General features: G+C 41.7%; 1 protein-coding gene across 1 annotated transcript in view; it reads left to right on the top strand.

Annotated features, from left to right (window-relative positions):
- The window catches only part of PRKDC (protein kinase, DNA-activated, catalytic subunit), a 2,064,551-nt gene that overhangs the window by 2,014,172 nt on the left and 33,275 nt on the right, over positions 1 to 17,104 (top strand). The window contains 1 exon segment of the mRNA XM_053715028.1: positions 9,546 to 9,685. Coding sequence (XP_053571003.1) covers positions 9,546 to 9,685 — 140 coding nt within the window.

The raw sequence follows: 17,104 nt of genomic DNA, 5'->3' as shown, positions 1-17,104 counted from the left end.
GTATTCTTAATACACATTGATTATACACATATTTTAATTGATCCCTCGTTGGTTCACGTCACTATATGAGATGCAATGAAACAATTGGCTAAGGCCATCCACGTGACGTTTCCTTATCAATCAGTCGACTACGTCTGTGATAGGCTTATAGTGGGGGGGGGGTGACAATACTCACCCTGGATTGGACACAATATCTCTATTAGGCAGGGAGGCTTCCCCAATTCGGGTTAGCCTTTGAGAAAACCGTGTTTACGGCGAAATGCGTATCAGATGCTCACAGAGACCATTTTCACTATATTTGCTCCTCTAATTTAGTCAGTTTGCTAATATATTTAGCGCACGATATCCCTGTAACTTGATCACACAGACCGGCACTTACTTGCTTAGAACTGCATTTATTACAAGTTATTGTTGCGAGGTAAATCCTCTTTTTTTAGTTAATTAGCATGTGCAGTATGTAAGCACTTCTTGTTTGTGCTGAGCTGTGTGTGTTACAGTTTCTATTGGACTCGTTTTTATAGTTAATCATGGTGATTACTGGTACTCTTCATTTCTTATTAATCTAGGTTTTAATGCACACTGTTTGATTTATATTTTATTAGTCAATATTAAACGTTACGTTTTATTTACTAGATTTCCCCCTTTTTCTGGGGATCTTCCCTGCCAGTTACTTGTATACTTATTCATTAGTTTTTTGAGTGCTCTGAAACTGTCCACTTTTCTGTCCTTTCCCTTTTTGTATTGTTATTTACTATATCCTTCTTTAGCCTTTAGCTCATCAGCGACTTCCCTTAGAAGCGACCCCTCCAAGTTACCTATTTCTCCAACATTGGTGTGTCCGGTCCACGGCGTCATCCTTACTTGTGGGATATTCTCTTCTACAACAGGAAATGGCAAAGAGTCCCAGCAAAGCTGGTCACATGATCCCTCCTAGGCTCCGCCCACCCCAGTCATTCTCTTTGCCGTTGCACAGGCAACATCTCCACGGAGATGGTTAAGAGTTTTTTGGTGTTTAAATGTAGTTTTATTCTTCTATCAAGTGTTTGTTATTTTAAAATAGTGCTGGTATGTACTATTTACTCTGAAACAGAAAAGGATGAAGATTTCTGTTTGTAAGAGGAAGATGATTTTAGCAGACAGTAACTAAAATCGATTGCTGTTTCCACACAGGACTGTTGAGATGAAGTAACTTCAGTTGGGGGAAACAGTTAGCAGTCTTTTCTGCTTAAGGTATGACTAGCCATATTTCTAACAAGACCATGTAATGCTGGAAGGCTGTCATTACCCCTCATGGGGACCGGTAAGCCATTTTCTTAGTTAAACATAAAAGAATAAAGGGCTTCAAAAAGGGCTTAAAAACTGGTAGACATTTTTCTGGGCTAAAACAATTGCTTTACTAGGCATATTATGCAGATTCTAACTAATTATTGGTATTATAATCTTGGGGAACGTTTAGAAAAACGGCAGGCACTGTGTTGGACACCTTTTTCAGATGGGGGCCTTTCTAGTTATAGACAGAGCCTCATTCTGGGACTGTATAGGGGTTAAATGTAAAAAAAATTTAAGGGTTAAAGCTCTGAAATTTGGTGTGCAATACTTTTAATGCTTTAAGACACTGTGGTGAAATTTTGGTGAATTTTGAACAATTCCTTCATACTTTTTCACATATTCAGTAATAAAGTGTTTTCAGTTTGAAATTTAAAGTGACAGTAACGGTTTTATTTTAAAACGTTTTTTGTGCTTTGTTGACAAGTTTAAGCTATGTTCTATATGTATGAAAGCCAATGTGTCTCCCCATTTAAATTTATGTGATAATTGTGCCATAGTGTCCAAACAAAGTAAGGACAGTAATGCAACAGATAATGATATTGCCCAAGATGATTCCTCAAATGAGGGGAGTAAACATGATACTACATCATCCCCTACTGTGTCTACACCAGTTATGCCCACACAGGAGGCCCCTAGTACATCTAGTGCGCCAATACTTATTACCATGCAACAATTAACGGCTGTAATGGATAACTCCATAGCAAATCTTTTATCCAAAATGCCTACTTATCAGAGAAAGCGCGATTGCTCTGTTTTAAACACTGAAGAGCAAGAGGACGCTGATGATAACTGTTCTGACATACCCTCACACCAATCTCAAGGGGCCATGAGGGAGGTTTTGTCTGATGGAGAAATTTCAGATTCAGGAAAAATTTCTCATCAAGCTGAACCTGATGTTGTGACATTTAAATTTAAATTAGAACATCTCCGCGCACTGCTTAAGGAGGTGTTATCTACTCTGGATGATTGTGACAATTTGGTCATTCCAGAGAAATTATGTAAGATGGACAAGTTCCTAGAGGTTCCGGTGCCCCCCGACGCTTTTCCTATACCCAAGCGGGTGGCGGACATAGTAAATAAAGAGTGGGAAAGGCCCGGCATACCTTTTGTTCCCCCCCCTATATTTAAGAAATTATTTCCTATAGTCGACCCCAGAAAGGACTTATGGCAGACAGTCCCCAAGGTCGAGGGGGCGGTTTCTACTCTAAACAAACGCACTACTATTCCTATCGAAGATAGTTGTGCTTTCAAAGATCCTATGGATAAGAAATTAGAGGGTTTGCTTAAAAAGATTTTTTTTACAGCAAGGTTACCTTCTACAACCAATTTCATGCATTGTTCCTGTCACTACGGCAGCGTGTTTCTGGTTCGAGGAACTAGAAAAATCGCTCAGTAAAGAATCTTCGTATGAGGAGGTTATGGACAGAGTTCAAGCACTTAAATTGGCTAACTCTTTTGTTTTAGATGCCGCTTTGCAATTAGCTAGATTAGCGGCGAAAAATTCAGGGTTTGCTGTCGTGGCGCGCAGAGTGCTTTGGCTAAAGTCTTGGTCAGCGGATGTGTCTTCCAAGACAAAATTGCTTAACATTCCTTTCAAAGGTAAAACATTATTTGGACCTGATTTGAAAGAGATTATTTCAGACATCACTGGGGGAAAGGGCCACGCCCTCCCACAGGATAGGTCTTTTAAGGCTAATAATAAGCCTAATTTTCGTCCCTTTCGCAGAAACGGACCAGTCTCTAATTCTGTATCCTCTAAGCAAGAGGGTAATACTTCACAACCCAAACCAGCCTGGAAACCAATGCAAGGCTGGAACAAGGGTAAGCAGGCCAAGAAGCCTACCACTGCTACCAAAACAGCATGAAGGGATAGCCCCCGATCCGGGACCGGATCTAGTGGGGGGCAGACTTTCTCTCTTTGCTCAGGCTTGGGCAAGAGATGTTCAGGATCCTTGGGCGCTAGAAATAGTTTCTCAAGGTTATCTCCTGGAATTCAAGGAACTACCCCCAAGGGGAAGGTTCCACAGGTCTCAGTTATCTTCAAACCAAATAAAGAGACAGGCATTCTTACATTGTGTAGAAGACCTGTTAAAGATGGGAGTGATACATCCAGTTCCAATAAGAGAACAAGGAATGGGATTTTATTCCAATCTGTTCATAGTTCCCAAAAAAGAGGGAACATTCAGACCAATTTTGGATCTAAAGATCCTAAACAAATTTCTCAGGGTACCATCGTTCAAAATGGAAACTATTCGAACGATCCTACCTACTATCCAGGAAAATCAATTTATGACTACCGTGGATTTAAAGGATGCGTACCTACATATTCCTATCCACAAGGAACATCATCAGTTCCTAAGGTTCGCTTTTCTGGACAAGCATTACCAGTTTGTGGCACTTCCATTTGGATTAGCCACTGCTCCAAGGATTTTCACAAAGGTACTAGGGTCCCTTCTAGCGGTTCTAAGACCAAGGGGCATTGCAGTAGTACCTTACTTGGACGACATCCTGATTCAAGCGTCGTCCCTGTCAAAAGCAAAGGCTCATACGGACATTGTCCTAGCCTTTCTCAGATCTCACGGATGGAAGGTGAACAAAGAAAAAAGTTCTCTGTCCCCGTCAACAAGAGTTCCCTTCTTGGGAACAATAATAGATTCCTTAGAAATGAGGATTTTTCTAACAGAGGTCAGAAAATCAAAACTTCTAAGCTCTTGTCAAGTACTTCATTCTGTTCCTCGTCCTTCCATAGCGCAGTGCATGGAAGTAATAGGATTGATGGTTGCAACAATGGACATAGTTCCTTTTGCACGAATTCATCTAAGACCATTACAACTGTGCATGCTCAGACAGTGGAATGGGGATTATACAGACTTGTCTCCGACGATTCAAGTAGATCAAAAGACCAGAGATTCACTCCGTTGGTGGCTGACCCTGGACAATCTGTCACAGGGAATGAGCTTCCGCAGACCAGAGTGGGTCATTGTCACGACCGACGCCAGCCTAGTGGGCTGGGGCGCGGTCTGGGAATCCCTGAAAGCTCAGGGCCTATGGTCTCGGGAAGAGTCTCTTCTCCCGATAAACATTCTGGAACTGAGAGCGATATTCAATGCTCTCAGAGCTTGGCCTCAACTAGCAAAGGCCAAATTCATAAGGTTTCAGTCAGACAACATGACGACCGTTGCATATATCAATCATCAGGGGGGAACAAGGACTTCCCTGGCGATGAAAGAAGTGACCAAGATAATTCAATGGGCGGAGGATCACTCCTGCCACTTGTCTGCGATCCACATCCCAGGAGTGGAAAATTGGGAAGCGGATTTTCTGAGTCGTCAGACATTCCATCCGGGGGAGTGGGAACTCCATCCGGAAATCTTTGCCCAAATAACTCAATTATGGGGCATTCCAGACATGGATCTGATGGCGTCTCGTCAGAACTTCAAGGTTCCTTGCTACGGGTCCAGATCCAGGGATCCCAAGGCGACCCTAGTAGATGCACTAGTAGCACCTTGGACCTTCAACCTAGCTTATGTATTCCCACCGTTTCCTCTCATCCCCAGGCTGGTAGCCAGGATCAATCAGGAGAGGGCCTCGGTGATCTTGATAGCTCCTGCGTGGCCACGCAGGACTTGGTATGCAGACCTGGTGAATATGTCATCGGCTCCACCATGGAAGCTACCTTTGAAACAGGACCTTCTTGTTCAGGGTCCATTCGAACATCCGAATCTGGTTTCCCTCCATCTGACGGCTTGGAGATTGAACACTTGATTTTATCAAAGCGTGGGTTTTCAGATTCTGTAATAGATACTCTGATTCAGGCTAGAAAGCCTGTAACTAGAAAAATTTACCATAAAATATGGAAAAGATATATCTGTTGGTGTGAATCTAAAGGATTCCCATGGAACAAGATAAACATTCCTAAGATTCTATCCTTTCTACAAGAAGGTTTGGAGAAAGGATTATCTGCAAGTTCTCTGAAGGGACAGATCTCTGCTTTATCTGTTTTACTTCACAAAAGACTGGCAGCTGTGCCAGATGTTCAAGCATTTGTTCAGGCTCTGGTTAGGATCAAGCCTGTTTACAGACCTTTGACTCCTCCCTGGAGTCTAAATCTAGTTCTTTCAGTTCTTCAAGGGGTTCCGTTTGAACCCTTACATTCCGTAGATATTAAGTTATTATCTTGGAAAGTTTTGTTTTTGGTTGTAATTTCTTCTGCTAGAAGAGTTTCAGAGTTATCTGCTCTGCAGTGTTCTCCGCCCTATCTGGTGTTCCATGCAGATAAGGTGGTTTTGCGTACTAAGCCTGGTTTTCTTCCGAAAGTTGTTTCCAACAAAAATATTAACCAGGAGATAGTTGTACCTTCTTTGTGTCCGAATCCAGTTTCAAAGAAGGAACGTTTGTTACACAATTTGGACGTAGTCCGTGCTCTAAAATTCTATTTAGAGGCTACTAAAGATTTCAGACAAACATCTTCCTTGTTTGTTGTTTATTCTGTTAAAAGGAGAGGTCAAAAAGCGACTTCTACCTCTCTTTCCTTTTGGCTTAAAAACATTATCCGATTGGCTTATGAGACTGCCGGACGGCAGCCTCCTGAAAGAATCACAGCTCACTCCACTAGGGCTGTGGCTTCCACATGGGCCTTCAAGAACGAGGTTTCTGTTGACCAGATATGTAAGGCAGCGACTTGGTCTTCACTGCACACTTTTGCCAAATTTTACAAATTTGATACTTTTGCTTCTTCGGAGGCTATTTTTGGGAGAAAGGTTTTGCAAGCCGTGGTGCCTTCCATTTAGGTGACCTGATTTGCTCCCTCCCTTCATCCGTGTCCTAAAGCTTTGGTATTGGTTCCCACAAGTAAGGATAACGCCGTGGACCGGACACACCAATGTTGGAGAAAACAGAATTTATGCTTACCTGATAAATTACTTTCTCCAACGGTGTGTCCGGTCCACGGCCCGCCCTGGTTTTTTAATCAGGTCTGATGAATTATTTTCTCTAACTACAGTCACCACGGTATCATATGGTTTCTCCTATATATATTTCCTCCTGTCCGTCGGTCGAATGACTGGGGTGGGCGGAGCCTAGGAGGGATCATGTGACCAGCTTTGCTGGGACTCTTTGCCATTTCCTGTTGGGGAAGAGAATATCCCACAAGTAAGGATGACGCCGTGGACCGGACACACCGTTGGAGAAAGTAATTTATCAGGTAAGCATAAATTCTGTTTTTCTGTTCCATCTACCAAGTTAAAATCTGTTTCTTCTTTTGGTTCATATGGGAACCACATAGATCTATTTTAGAGGATTCTGTTATATCACAGGACAAACAAATGTACAACCGCATTCCAAAAATTTTAATATTTAATTTAGTGAATAGAAAAATATACAACGTTTTGGACAAGCATGTCCTTAATTATATATGTTTGTATTTTTGTTTTTCTATACATTTGGTGGCTTTTGAATGTGGAGCCCAGCAGCATGCACCCCTGATATCCTGGTGCTGGAGATTACTTTCTTTGCTAAAACCACAGAACAAAACAGTACCTGACTTGGTGGCAGATTCACCAGTCCTTGGTTCAGCTTCCTTTCTTTGGCCAATATGGGTATTATCTCATCAGATGCCTGCCTTTTACATTGGGGTATAAACCTAGTGGTCTTAGAGAGTGCAGGGAGTTTGATCTCCTCAGGAGATAAGGTTACCAATAAATATTCTAGAACTCCATACAATCTTCAGTGCTCTCCAGTGTTGACCTGACCACAGACACAAACCTTTCTGAGATTCAGTCAGACGTCACAGCAGTGACTTATGTCAATCATCAGAGAAGAATTTGGAGTTCCTTAGCAATGAGGGGAGTGTCTCGCATCATTAACCTTTTGTCGCAGTTGCGGTGTTCTATTCCGTCCTAACTGCGCCAGGCTTTAGCGATGTTAGGAGGGAATAGAACGGCCAAGCTGTTTGGCTGTCCTGAAGCCAACGGTGCTTCCTGGATGGGATCACGGTCTGGAGGGCGTACCTAGCTTCATTGGGACGCCCCCTGACCTGATCCCATCATTGAAATATCGTGATCACATGCACAATTGCGGGATTTCAAAGTGTCTACATCGGAACATTGTTCCGATGTAGACAAAATGACCCTATCATGAAAGGGTTAATGGGCAGAGCACCATTAATGCAGGATTTACATCCACATTCCGGTTGTGAACAATTGGGAGGCAGACTTTCTCATTTGCCATTCTCTTCACCCAGGGGAATGGTCTCTGAATCAGGAAACTTTCAACCAAATTGTAAGACGTTGGGGTCTGGCAGAAATAGATCTCATGGACTCTTATTTGAATCACAGACAGTTGTGTGCCAGGTCTCGGTACCCTTGGGCAAGTCTGATTGATGCCCTAGAGGTTCCTTGGTCTTATTGTTCTCTCGTGGCCTCGCAGGATTTGGTTTGTGGATCTGGTGCAGATATCCTTGTGCATGCCTTGGAGGCATTCTTTAAGAAAGGATCTTCTCTCTTAAGGCTCTTTCTTTTATCAAGTTCTCAAAACTCTGATGTCACAAAGCTTGAATGCTTAATTGTGTCTCAGAGAGGTTTTTCTGACAAGGTTATTGATACCCTGATTCAGGCTAGGAAACCTCATGTATTTATTGTAAGGTCCTGAAAACCATTTATGCGTAGTGTTTCTGGCAAAGGTTATTGTTGGAATTTTTTTAGATTTCCCAGAGTTCTCGAGTTCCTGCAGGAAGGTCTAGATAAAAGTTACTGAAGGGTCAGATTTTGGCTCTTTATGTTTTGTTTCATAAGAAAATTGATAACATTACTGACTTTCAGGCTTTTGTTCTGGTTCTGATTAGAATTAAACCAGTTATTAGTCCGGTTTCTTCTCATTGAAATCTTAATCTGGTTTCGAGGGTTATTTAAATTCTTCTTTTTGAGTCCGCTTTCTGAGCTTTCAGCTTTATTGTGCAAACCTTTTCTGAAGTTTCATCAGGATTAGGCTGTTTTTTTACACTAGCTATTCTTTTGTTTCTAAGGTCGTTTTCTACAGATGCTATTAATCAGAAAATGATAGTTCCTTCTTTTTGTCCAGCTCCTAAGAATAAGAAGAATCTTCTCCACAACTTGGATGTTAGAGATCCCAAAAATTACTTGGAAGCCACAATAGATTTCAGACTTTCTTCTTCTCGCAAAGGTCAGAAAGCTATGTATGTTACTCAAAGCTTTAATTTGCAAGGCTTATTTGGTTAGGGGGAAAACTCACCCTGAGCACATTACTGCTCATTCCACTAGAGCAGTTACTACTTTCTTGGGCCTTTTGTAATTAGGATTCTATTAATCAGATTTATAAGGCAGCATCCTTGTCTTTCTTACACATTTTATCAAGGTTTTACCACTCTGATGTGTATGCTTCTTCTGAGGCTGCAATAGTAGCATCCTGCCTTCACTGTTTGTGCACCCCCCCATTTCACAGTGGTCTCGTGGACACTGCTTGTGTTTTGATTCCCACATATGAAGACTTGTGAAAGAAAAGTAAATGTATGCTTACCTGATCATTTTGTTTCTTTCATGATGGTGAGAGTCAACAAGCCCTGCCCTTTTTTTTTTTTTTTTTTGGGAGGCAGCAGGACTTGTTTTTGCACTTATGTGCCCCACTTTAACTTCCCTGCTTCTTGGCTATATGTATGAATGAGGATCATGTGAAGTGGGACAGATTCCAGATCTCTGGTTGGTTTATCTTTTACCTCCTACTAGTGAAAGGAGGGGAATATTCCCACACGTGATGACTCATTGACTTTCACTATGAAAGGAATTAATTAAGGTAAGCTTAAATTTAGTTTTTTTCCTAGTCTCCTACGTTATTATAATGTGCACACATGGCACTCACACATTCTACTAAGCTGAGCTCTAGGGCCCTCCTTTAGTTTGATTCAGACTTGCTAGACTCATGATCTGTTTTGAAGACTTCAGTTATCTAACCAGACTACGGCCTTTTTGAGGGCTAATTGTCCTTGCTTTTTGCTTCTTGACCTAAAATTGTGAAAATATATAATTGAATGAATATTACTTTATACTCTCTGATATAATCATTTAAAGTTTTTTTCCTTAAAAAGAACATGTATAGTGTGAGTTTGTAAAAAGGAAAGGTACAAATTATTTAACAAAAAGCATATTTTAAAATACATGCATTTTATAGTAATGTCTGTTTTTTTCTACACACCCTCCTTTCAGAATTTAGAAATGAAACAAATGAAAAAAGGCGGACAGTGGAGAAAAGAAGTGGATACATCTTCTGTTAATTGGTATCCTGTCCAGAAAGTTAATTTTGCCAAACGAAAATTAGCTGGTGCAAATCCAGCAACAATCACATGGTATGTTGGTGGGCATTTTACAGTTTGTATATTACATTCTTACTTAAAGTTAAAAACGTATTGTATATAATACTGCATAGTGTATTGTTATAGACTTTTTTCTTATTTCACTTTGTTTTCTCATATTTGTCCCCAGAGGAAATTGTGCAGACATAGGGCTGGATTAAGAGTGGCTCGCTAACTGTTGTGCGTATTCGATAAGGGTCTTATCACAGCTCTTTGCGTGCTTCGGAAATAGCACGTGTATTACAAGATTAAAGACCTTCACTTGAGCGTCGGGATAGTGTGATTTCAGAGCTCTAGTTAACTCTTATGCTCGACTAAACGACTAAAAAATTTCACAAAACACATCAAAATAGCATTTAAAAGTAAAGTTACACTCATAAAGCTATTGCCTAAAAAAGTTATAATAGCTTAAAGATATGAGATTTCAGGTGTTAGAAAAAAAGGCAGGCAAGGGGATTTAACATAGAGATACATACATTCACATGTCTAAATAAACATATAAATACATATATAGACATATATAAGTGCATTAAAGCCCTATGCAATCAAGTAGCTAAAAACATGTAAAATTACATTCCTTTTCTATGGCATGGAGAGTCCACGACTTCATTCTAATTACTAGTGGGATATTAAATTCCTGGCCAGCAGGAGGAGACAAAGAGCACCCCAGCAGAGCTGTTAAGTGTCACTTCCCTTACCCATAACCCCCAGTCATTCTCTTTGCCTCTGTCAATGGAGGATGTGCGAAGACGGTTTCTGAAGATTTTAATCTTTTAATACTTTAATGGGTACTTTTCCCTGCAAGCAAGGATTGGGTTTAAGCTGTGTCCATGGCAATCTCTTTAGTAAGAGTAATGGTGGCTGTTAGCAGTTAGAAGGCGGGGAAGTAGTCTTTGCTTTACTTTTAACACCTTTGCTACACCTAAGTAGCTGTTTTCTGCCCGGTAGCTGTATCCACAGGTGCCTTTGCCTTCTAGGTACTGAAGTAGAGCGCTTTAGAGTTTAAATCCTCAAGTGGATCTATTAGGGACAAAATCCATATTTTTATTTGAAGATATATTACTCTGGGCAGCTCTGCGGGCACTTATGTATGTTAAACATGTAAGAGACTTAAGGGGTTAATGAAAAGCAAACTGCTTGGAGATTATTCCTATATTGAGACTGGCTGAAGGGTTAATAGGGTTTTGAGGAGATGTTCCAAAAGGTATTTCCCCTATTTTAATCTAGATAGATATATTTATTTTTAGAGACTATAATAAACCCAGGGTTTATTATAGTCTCTAAAAATAAATATATCTATCTAGTTAGCATAATGGTACTCTTTTGCCCTTAACAACAATGTGTCAAAATGTTTTTCTTGATTTTGTGTTTGATGTGAGCCGTTTGCCATCTCCGGGTAGAAACTACCCCAAAACATGTTTGCACAAAGTTATAGTTGGTTTTAATATTGCACGTGCAAATATATTGTGCTTTTCATTCTGTAAATAAGTTTGCTGTGATGTAACTCAAATCATCATAAATTAAATATTTAAATGAGCATCCATGCTATAAATGGAGTACAAGTGCCGTACACAACCATCCGATGAAGCCCTGAAGTCAGCCCACTAAGGGGGAGGGGAAAAACGCGTCATGAATGACGTCTGAGAAGCGGAAACTTTTGAAGTGGAGTACACTTACCTGGCAGCGGTTTTGAATTACCGAGGAGCGGTTGCAGTTACCAGCATTAAAGTCAGCAGCCTTGTTTGGGAGTTCCTTGTCCACAATTGAAAGGAGGTGATAACCGGAAAAGAGGACCACACACAGTTACCCTTCTGTGATATCGTCACACTCTCTGTGAAGCTTGTGAATTGAATACAGAGGTAACGACACAGGTGTAAACAGGAACTTCTACCGCGCATGGTGGTGAGGCTGCTTTCTTCTGTTAAGTGTGATCAGTCCACGGGTCATCATTACTTCTGGGATATTACTCCTCCCCAACAGGAAGTGCAAGAGGATTCACCCAGCAGAGTTGCATATAGCCCCTCCCCTCTATGTCACCCCCAGTCATTCTCTTGCACCCAACGACTAGATAGGATGTGTGAGAGGACTATGGTGATTTTATTTAGTTTTATTTCTTCAATCAAAAGTTTGTTATTTTTTAATAGCACCGGAGCGTGTTATTCCTTCTCGGGTAGAGTTTGAAGAAGAATCTACCAGAGTTTTTTACTATGATTTTAGCCGGAGTTGTTAAGATCATATTGCTGTTCTCGGCCATCTGAGGAGAGGTAAACTTCAGATCAGGGGGCAGCGGGCAGTTTATTCTGCAAAGAGGTATGTAGCAGTTTTTATTTCTAACAATGGAATTGCTGAGAAAATACTGCCATACCGACATTATATCATGTATGTATAATTTACATTTTTGTTTTCTGGAGAATGGTACTTCTCTGGAATTACAATAGGCTTTTTAATAACTCTTAATTATGTTAAACGTTTTTGCTGGAATGTAAAATCGTTTTCATTTTCTGAGGTACTGGGTGAATAAAACGTTTGGGCACTATTTTTCCACTTGGCAGTTGCTGGATCTAATTATGACAGTTGCTTAATCTCGCTCACTGTTGTGTGTGAGGGGGTGGGACCTTTTTGGCGCTTTTTGCTACGCATCAAAAATTTCAGTCAAAGCTCTTTGTTTTTCCTGCATGTTCCGGTTTATCTCTACAGAACCCAGGGAGCTTCAAAGCTAATTTGAGGGAAGTAATCTAACAGAGCTGTAAGATTGTAGTTGACTGTGATAAAAAACGTTTATCTTTAACTTTTTTATGCCTCAGGGTTAGTTATTTCTTGCTACTGGATACAATCCTTTGCTAAGTTACATTTGGTTTTACAAAGCTGATTGATTTCATCTGTTATATTTACTCAGTGCTTTTCAAGCACAGTTCGTTATTTTCATTGTAATTTTATTGTATAGTATTTCCAAGTTGCAAGTTTATTTGCTAGTTTGTTAAACATGTCTGATTCAGAAGATGAGACCTGTACTATTTGTACTAAAGCCAAGGTGGAGCCCAATAGAAATTTATGTACTAACTGTATTGATGCTACATTAAGTAAAAGTCAATCTGTACAAATTGAACAAATTTCACCAAACAACGAGGGGAGAGTTATGCCGACTAACTCGCCTCACGTGACAGTACCTGCATCTCCCGCCCGGGCCGTGCGCGATATGGCGACGCCAAGTACATCGGGCGGCCATTACAAATAACATTACAAGATATGGCTACTGTTATGACTGAGGTTTTGGCTAAATTACCAGAACTAAGGGGCAAGCGAGATCACTCTGGGGTGAGAACAGAGTGCGCTGATAATGTTAGAGCCATGTCAGATACTGCGTCACAACTTGCAGAACATGAGGACGGAGAGCTTCATTCTGCAGCTGACGGTTCTGATCCAAACAGATTGGATTCAGATATTTCAAATTTTAAATTTAAGCTGGAAAACCTCCGTGTTTTACTAGGGGAGGTGTTAGCGGCCCTGAATGATTGTAACACAGTTGCAATACCAGAGAAAATGTGTAGATTGGATAAATATTTTGCTGTACCAACAAGTACTGACGTTTTTCCTATACCTAAGAGACTAACTGAAATTATTACTAAGGAGTGGGATAGACCCGGTGTGCCGTTCTCACCCCCTCCGATATTTAGAAAGATGTTTCCGATAGACGCCACCACGCAGGACTTATGGCAAACGGTCCCTAAGGTGGAGGGAGCAGTTTCTACTTTAGCTAAGCGTACCACTATCCCGGTGGAGGATAGCTGTGCCTTTTCAGATCCAATGGATAAAAAATTAGAGGGTTACCTTAAGAAAATGTTTGTTCAACAAGGTTTTATATTGCAACCCCTTGCATGCATTGCGCCGATCACAGCTGCAGCGGCATTCTGGATTGAGTCTCTAGAAGAGAATCTTAGTTCAGCTACGCTGGACGACATTTCAGACAGGCTTAGAGTACTTAAGCTATCTAATTCTTTCATTTCGGAAGCCGTAGTACATTTAATTAAACTTACGGCTAAGAATTCCGGATTCGCCATTCAGGCGCGCAGAGCACTGTGGCTAAAATCCTGGTCAGCTGATGTAACTTCTAAGTCCAAATTACTTAATATACCTTTCAAGGGACAGACCTTATTTGGGCCTGGTTTGAAAGAAATTATCGCTGACATTACAGGAGGTAAGGGCCACGCCCTACCTCAAGACAAAGCTAAACCTAAGGCTAGACAGTCTAATTTTCGTTCCTTTCGGAATTTCAAAGCAGGAGCAGCATCAACTTCCACTACTCCAAAACAAGAAGGATCTGGTGCTCGCTACAGACAAGGCTGGAGACCTAACCAGTCCTGGAACAAGGGCAAGCAGGCCAGGAAACCTGCTGTTGCCACTAAAACAGCATGAATTGAGGGCCCCCGATCTGGGATCGGATCTAGTGGGGGGCAGACTTTCTCTCTTCGCCCAGGCTTGGGCAAGAGATGTCCAGGATCCCTGGGCGCTAGAGATAATATCTCAGGGATACCTTCTGGACTTCAAACACTCTCCTCCAAGAGAGAGATTTCATCTGTCAAGGTTGTCGACAGACCAAACAAAGAAAGAAGCGTTTCTGCGCTGTATACAAGAACTATTGTTAATGGGAGTAATCCATCCAGTTCCACGGCTGGAACAGGGAAAAGGGTTTTACTCAAATCTGTTTGTGGTTCCCAAAAAAGAAGGAACTTTCAGACCAATCCTGGACTTAAAGATCCTAAACAAATTCCTAAGAGTTCCATCATTCAAAATGGAGACTATCCGGACAATTTTACCTATGATCCAAGAGGGTCAGTACATGACCACAGTGGACTTAAAGGATGCTTACCTTCACATTCCGATTCACAAAGATCATTACCGGTATCTAAGATTTGCCTTTCTAGACAGACATTACCAGTTTGTAGCTCTTCCATTCGGATTGGCTACAGCTCCAAGAATCTTCACAAAGGTTCTAGGTGCTCTTCTGGCAGTACTAAGACCGCGGGGAATTTCGGTAGCTCCCTATCTAGACGACATTCTGATACAAGCTTCAAGCTTTCAAACTGCCAAGTCTCATACAGAGTTAGTACTGGCATTTCTAAGGTCACATGGATGGAAGGTGAACGAAAAGAAAAGTTCACTCGTTCCACTCACAAGAGTTCCCTTCCTGGGGACTCTTATAGATTCTGTAGAAATGAAGATTTATCTGACAGAAGACAGGTTAATAAGACTTCAAAGTGCTTGCCGCACCCTTCATTCCATTCAACACCCATCGGTGGCTCAATGCATGGAGGTAATCGGCTTAATGGTAGCGGCAATGGACATAGTGCCATTTGCCCGCTTACACCTCAGACCACTGCAATTGTGCATGCTGAGTCAGTGGAATGGGGATTACTCAGACTTGTCCCCTTCTCTGAATCTGGATCAAGAGACCAGAAATTCTCTTCTATGGTGGCTTTCTCGGCCACATCTGTCCAGGGGGATGCCATTCAGCAGACCAGACTGGACAATTGTAACAACAGACGCCAGCCTTCTAGGTTGGGGTGCCGTCTGGAATTCTCTGAAGGCTCAGGGACAATGGAGTCAGGAGGAGAGTCTCCTGCCAATAAACATTCTGGAATTGAGAGCAGTTCTCAATGCCCTTCTGGCCTGGCCCCAGTTGACAACTCGGGAGTTCATCAGGTTTCAGTCGGACAACATCACGACTGTAGCTTACATCAACCATCAGGGAGGGACAAGAAGCTCCCTAGCAATGATGGAAGTATCAAAGATAATTCGCTGGGCAGAGTCTCACTCTTGCCACCTGTCAGCAATCCACATCCCGGGAGTGGAAAACTGGGAGGCGGATTTCTTAAGTCGTCAGACTTTTCATCCGGGGGAGTGGGAACTTCATCCGGAGGTCTTTGCCCAAATACTTCGACGTTGGGGCAAACCAGAGATAGATCTCATGGCGTCTCGACAGAACGCCAAGCTTCCTCGCTACGGGTCCAGATCCAGGGATCCAGGAGCAGTCCTAATAGATGCCCTGACAGCACCTTGGGACTTCAGGATGGCTTATGTGTTTCCACCCTTCCCGATGCTTCCTCGATTGATTGCCAGAATCAAACAGGAGAGAGCATCAGTGATTCTGATAGCACCTGCATGGCCACGCAGGACTTGGTATGCAGACCTGGTGGACATGTCATCCTGTCCACCTTGGTCTCTACCTCTGACACAGGACCTTCTGATACAGGGTCCTTTCAAACATCAAAATCTAACTTCTCTGAAGCTGACTGCTTGGAAATTGAACGTTTGATTTTATCAAAACGTGGGTTTTCTGAGTCAGTTATTGACACCTTAATACAGGCTAGGAAGCCTGTTACCAGAAAGATTTACCATAAAATATGGCGTAAATACCTATACTGGTGTGAATCCAAAGGTTACTCTTGGAGTAAGGTTAGGATTCCTAGGATATTGTCTTTTCTACAAGAAGGTCTAGAAAAGGGTTTATCTGCTAGTTCATTAAAGGGACAGATCTCAGCTCTGTCTATTCTGTTACACAAACGTCTGTCAGAAGTACCAGACGTTCAGGCTTTTTGTCAGGCTTTAGCGAGGATTAAGCCTGTGTTTAAGACTGTTGCTCCACCATGGAGTTTAAATCTTGTTCTAAACGTTTTACATGGCGTTCCGTTTGAACCCCTCCATTCCATTGATATAAAGTTGTTATCTTGGAAAGTTCTATTTTTAATGGCTATTTCCTCGGCTCGAAGAGTTTCTGAGTTATCAGCCTTACATTGTGATTCTCCTTATTTGATTTTTCATTCGGATAAGGTAGTTCTGCGTACTAAACCTGGGTTCTTACCCAAGGTAGTCACTAACAGGAATATCAATCAAGAGATTGTTGTTCCTTCTTTGTGTCCAAATCCTTCTTCAAAGAAGGAACGCTTACTACATAATCTGGATGTAGTTCGTGCCCTAAAATTTTACTTGCAGGCAACTAAGGAATTTCGACAAACGTCTTCTCTGTTTGTCGTGTACTCTGGACAGAGGAGAGGTCAAAAGGCTTCGGCAACCTCTCTTTCTTTTTGGCTTCGTAGTATAATACGTTTAGCTTATGAGACTGCTGGACAGCAGCCTCCTGAAAGAATTACAGCCCATTCTACTAGAGCTGTGGCTTCCACTTGGGCCTTCAAGAATGAGGCCTCTGTTGAACAGATTTGCAAGGCTGCAACTTGGTCTTCACTTCATACTTTTTCCAAATTTTACAAATTTGACACATTTGCTTCCTCGGAGGCTATTTTTGGGAGAAAGGTTCTTCAGGCAGTGGTTCCTTCTGTATAAAGAGCCTGCCTATCCCTCCCGTCATCCGTGTACTTTTGCTTTGGTATTGGTATCCCAGAAGTAATGATGACCCGT

The sequence above is a fragment of the Bombina bombina genome, chromosome 5, assembly GCF_027579735.1.
Source record: "Bombina bombina isolate aBomBom1 chromosome 5, aBomBom1.pri, whole genome shotgun sequence".
Classification (NCBI taxonomy): Eukaryota; Metazoa; Chordata; class Amphibia; order Anura; family Bombinatoridae; genus Bombina; species Bombina bombina.
Note: the sequence above shows the minus strand (reverse complement) of the source record. Positions and strands in the feature narration are given on the sequence as shown.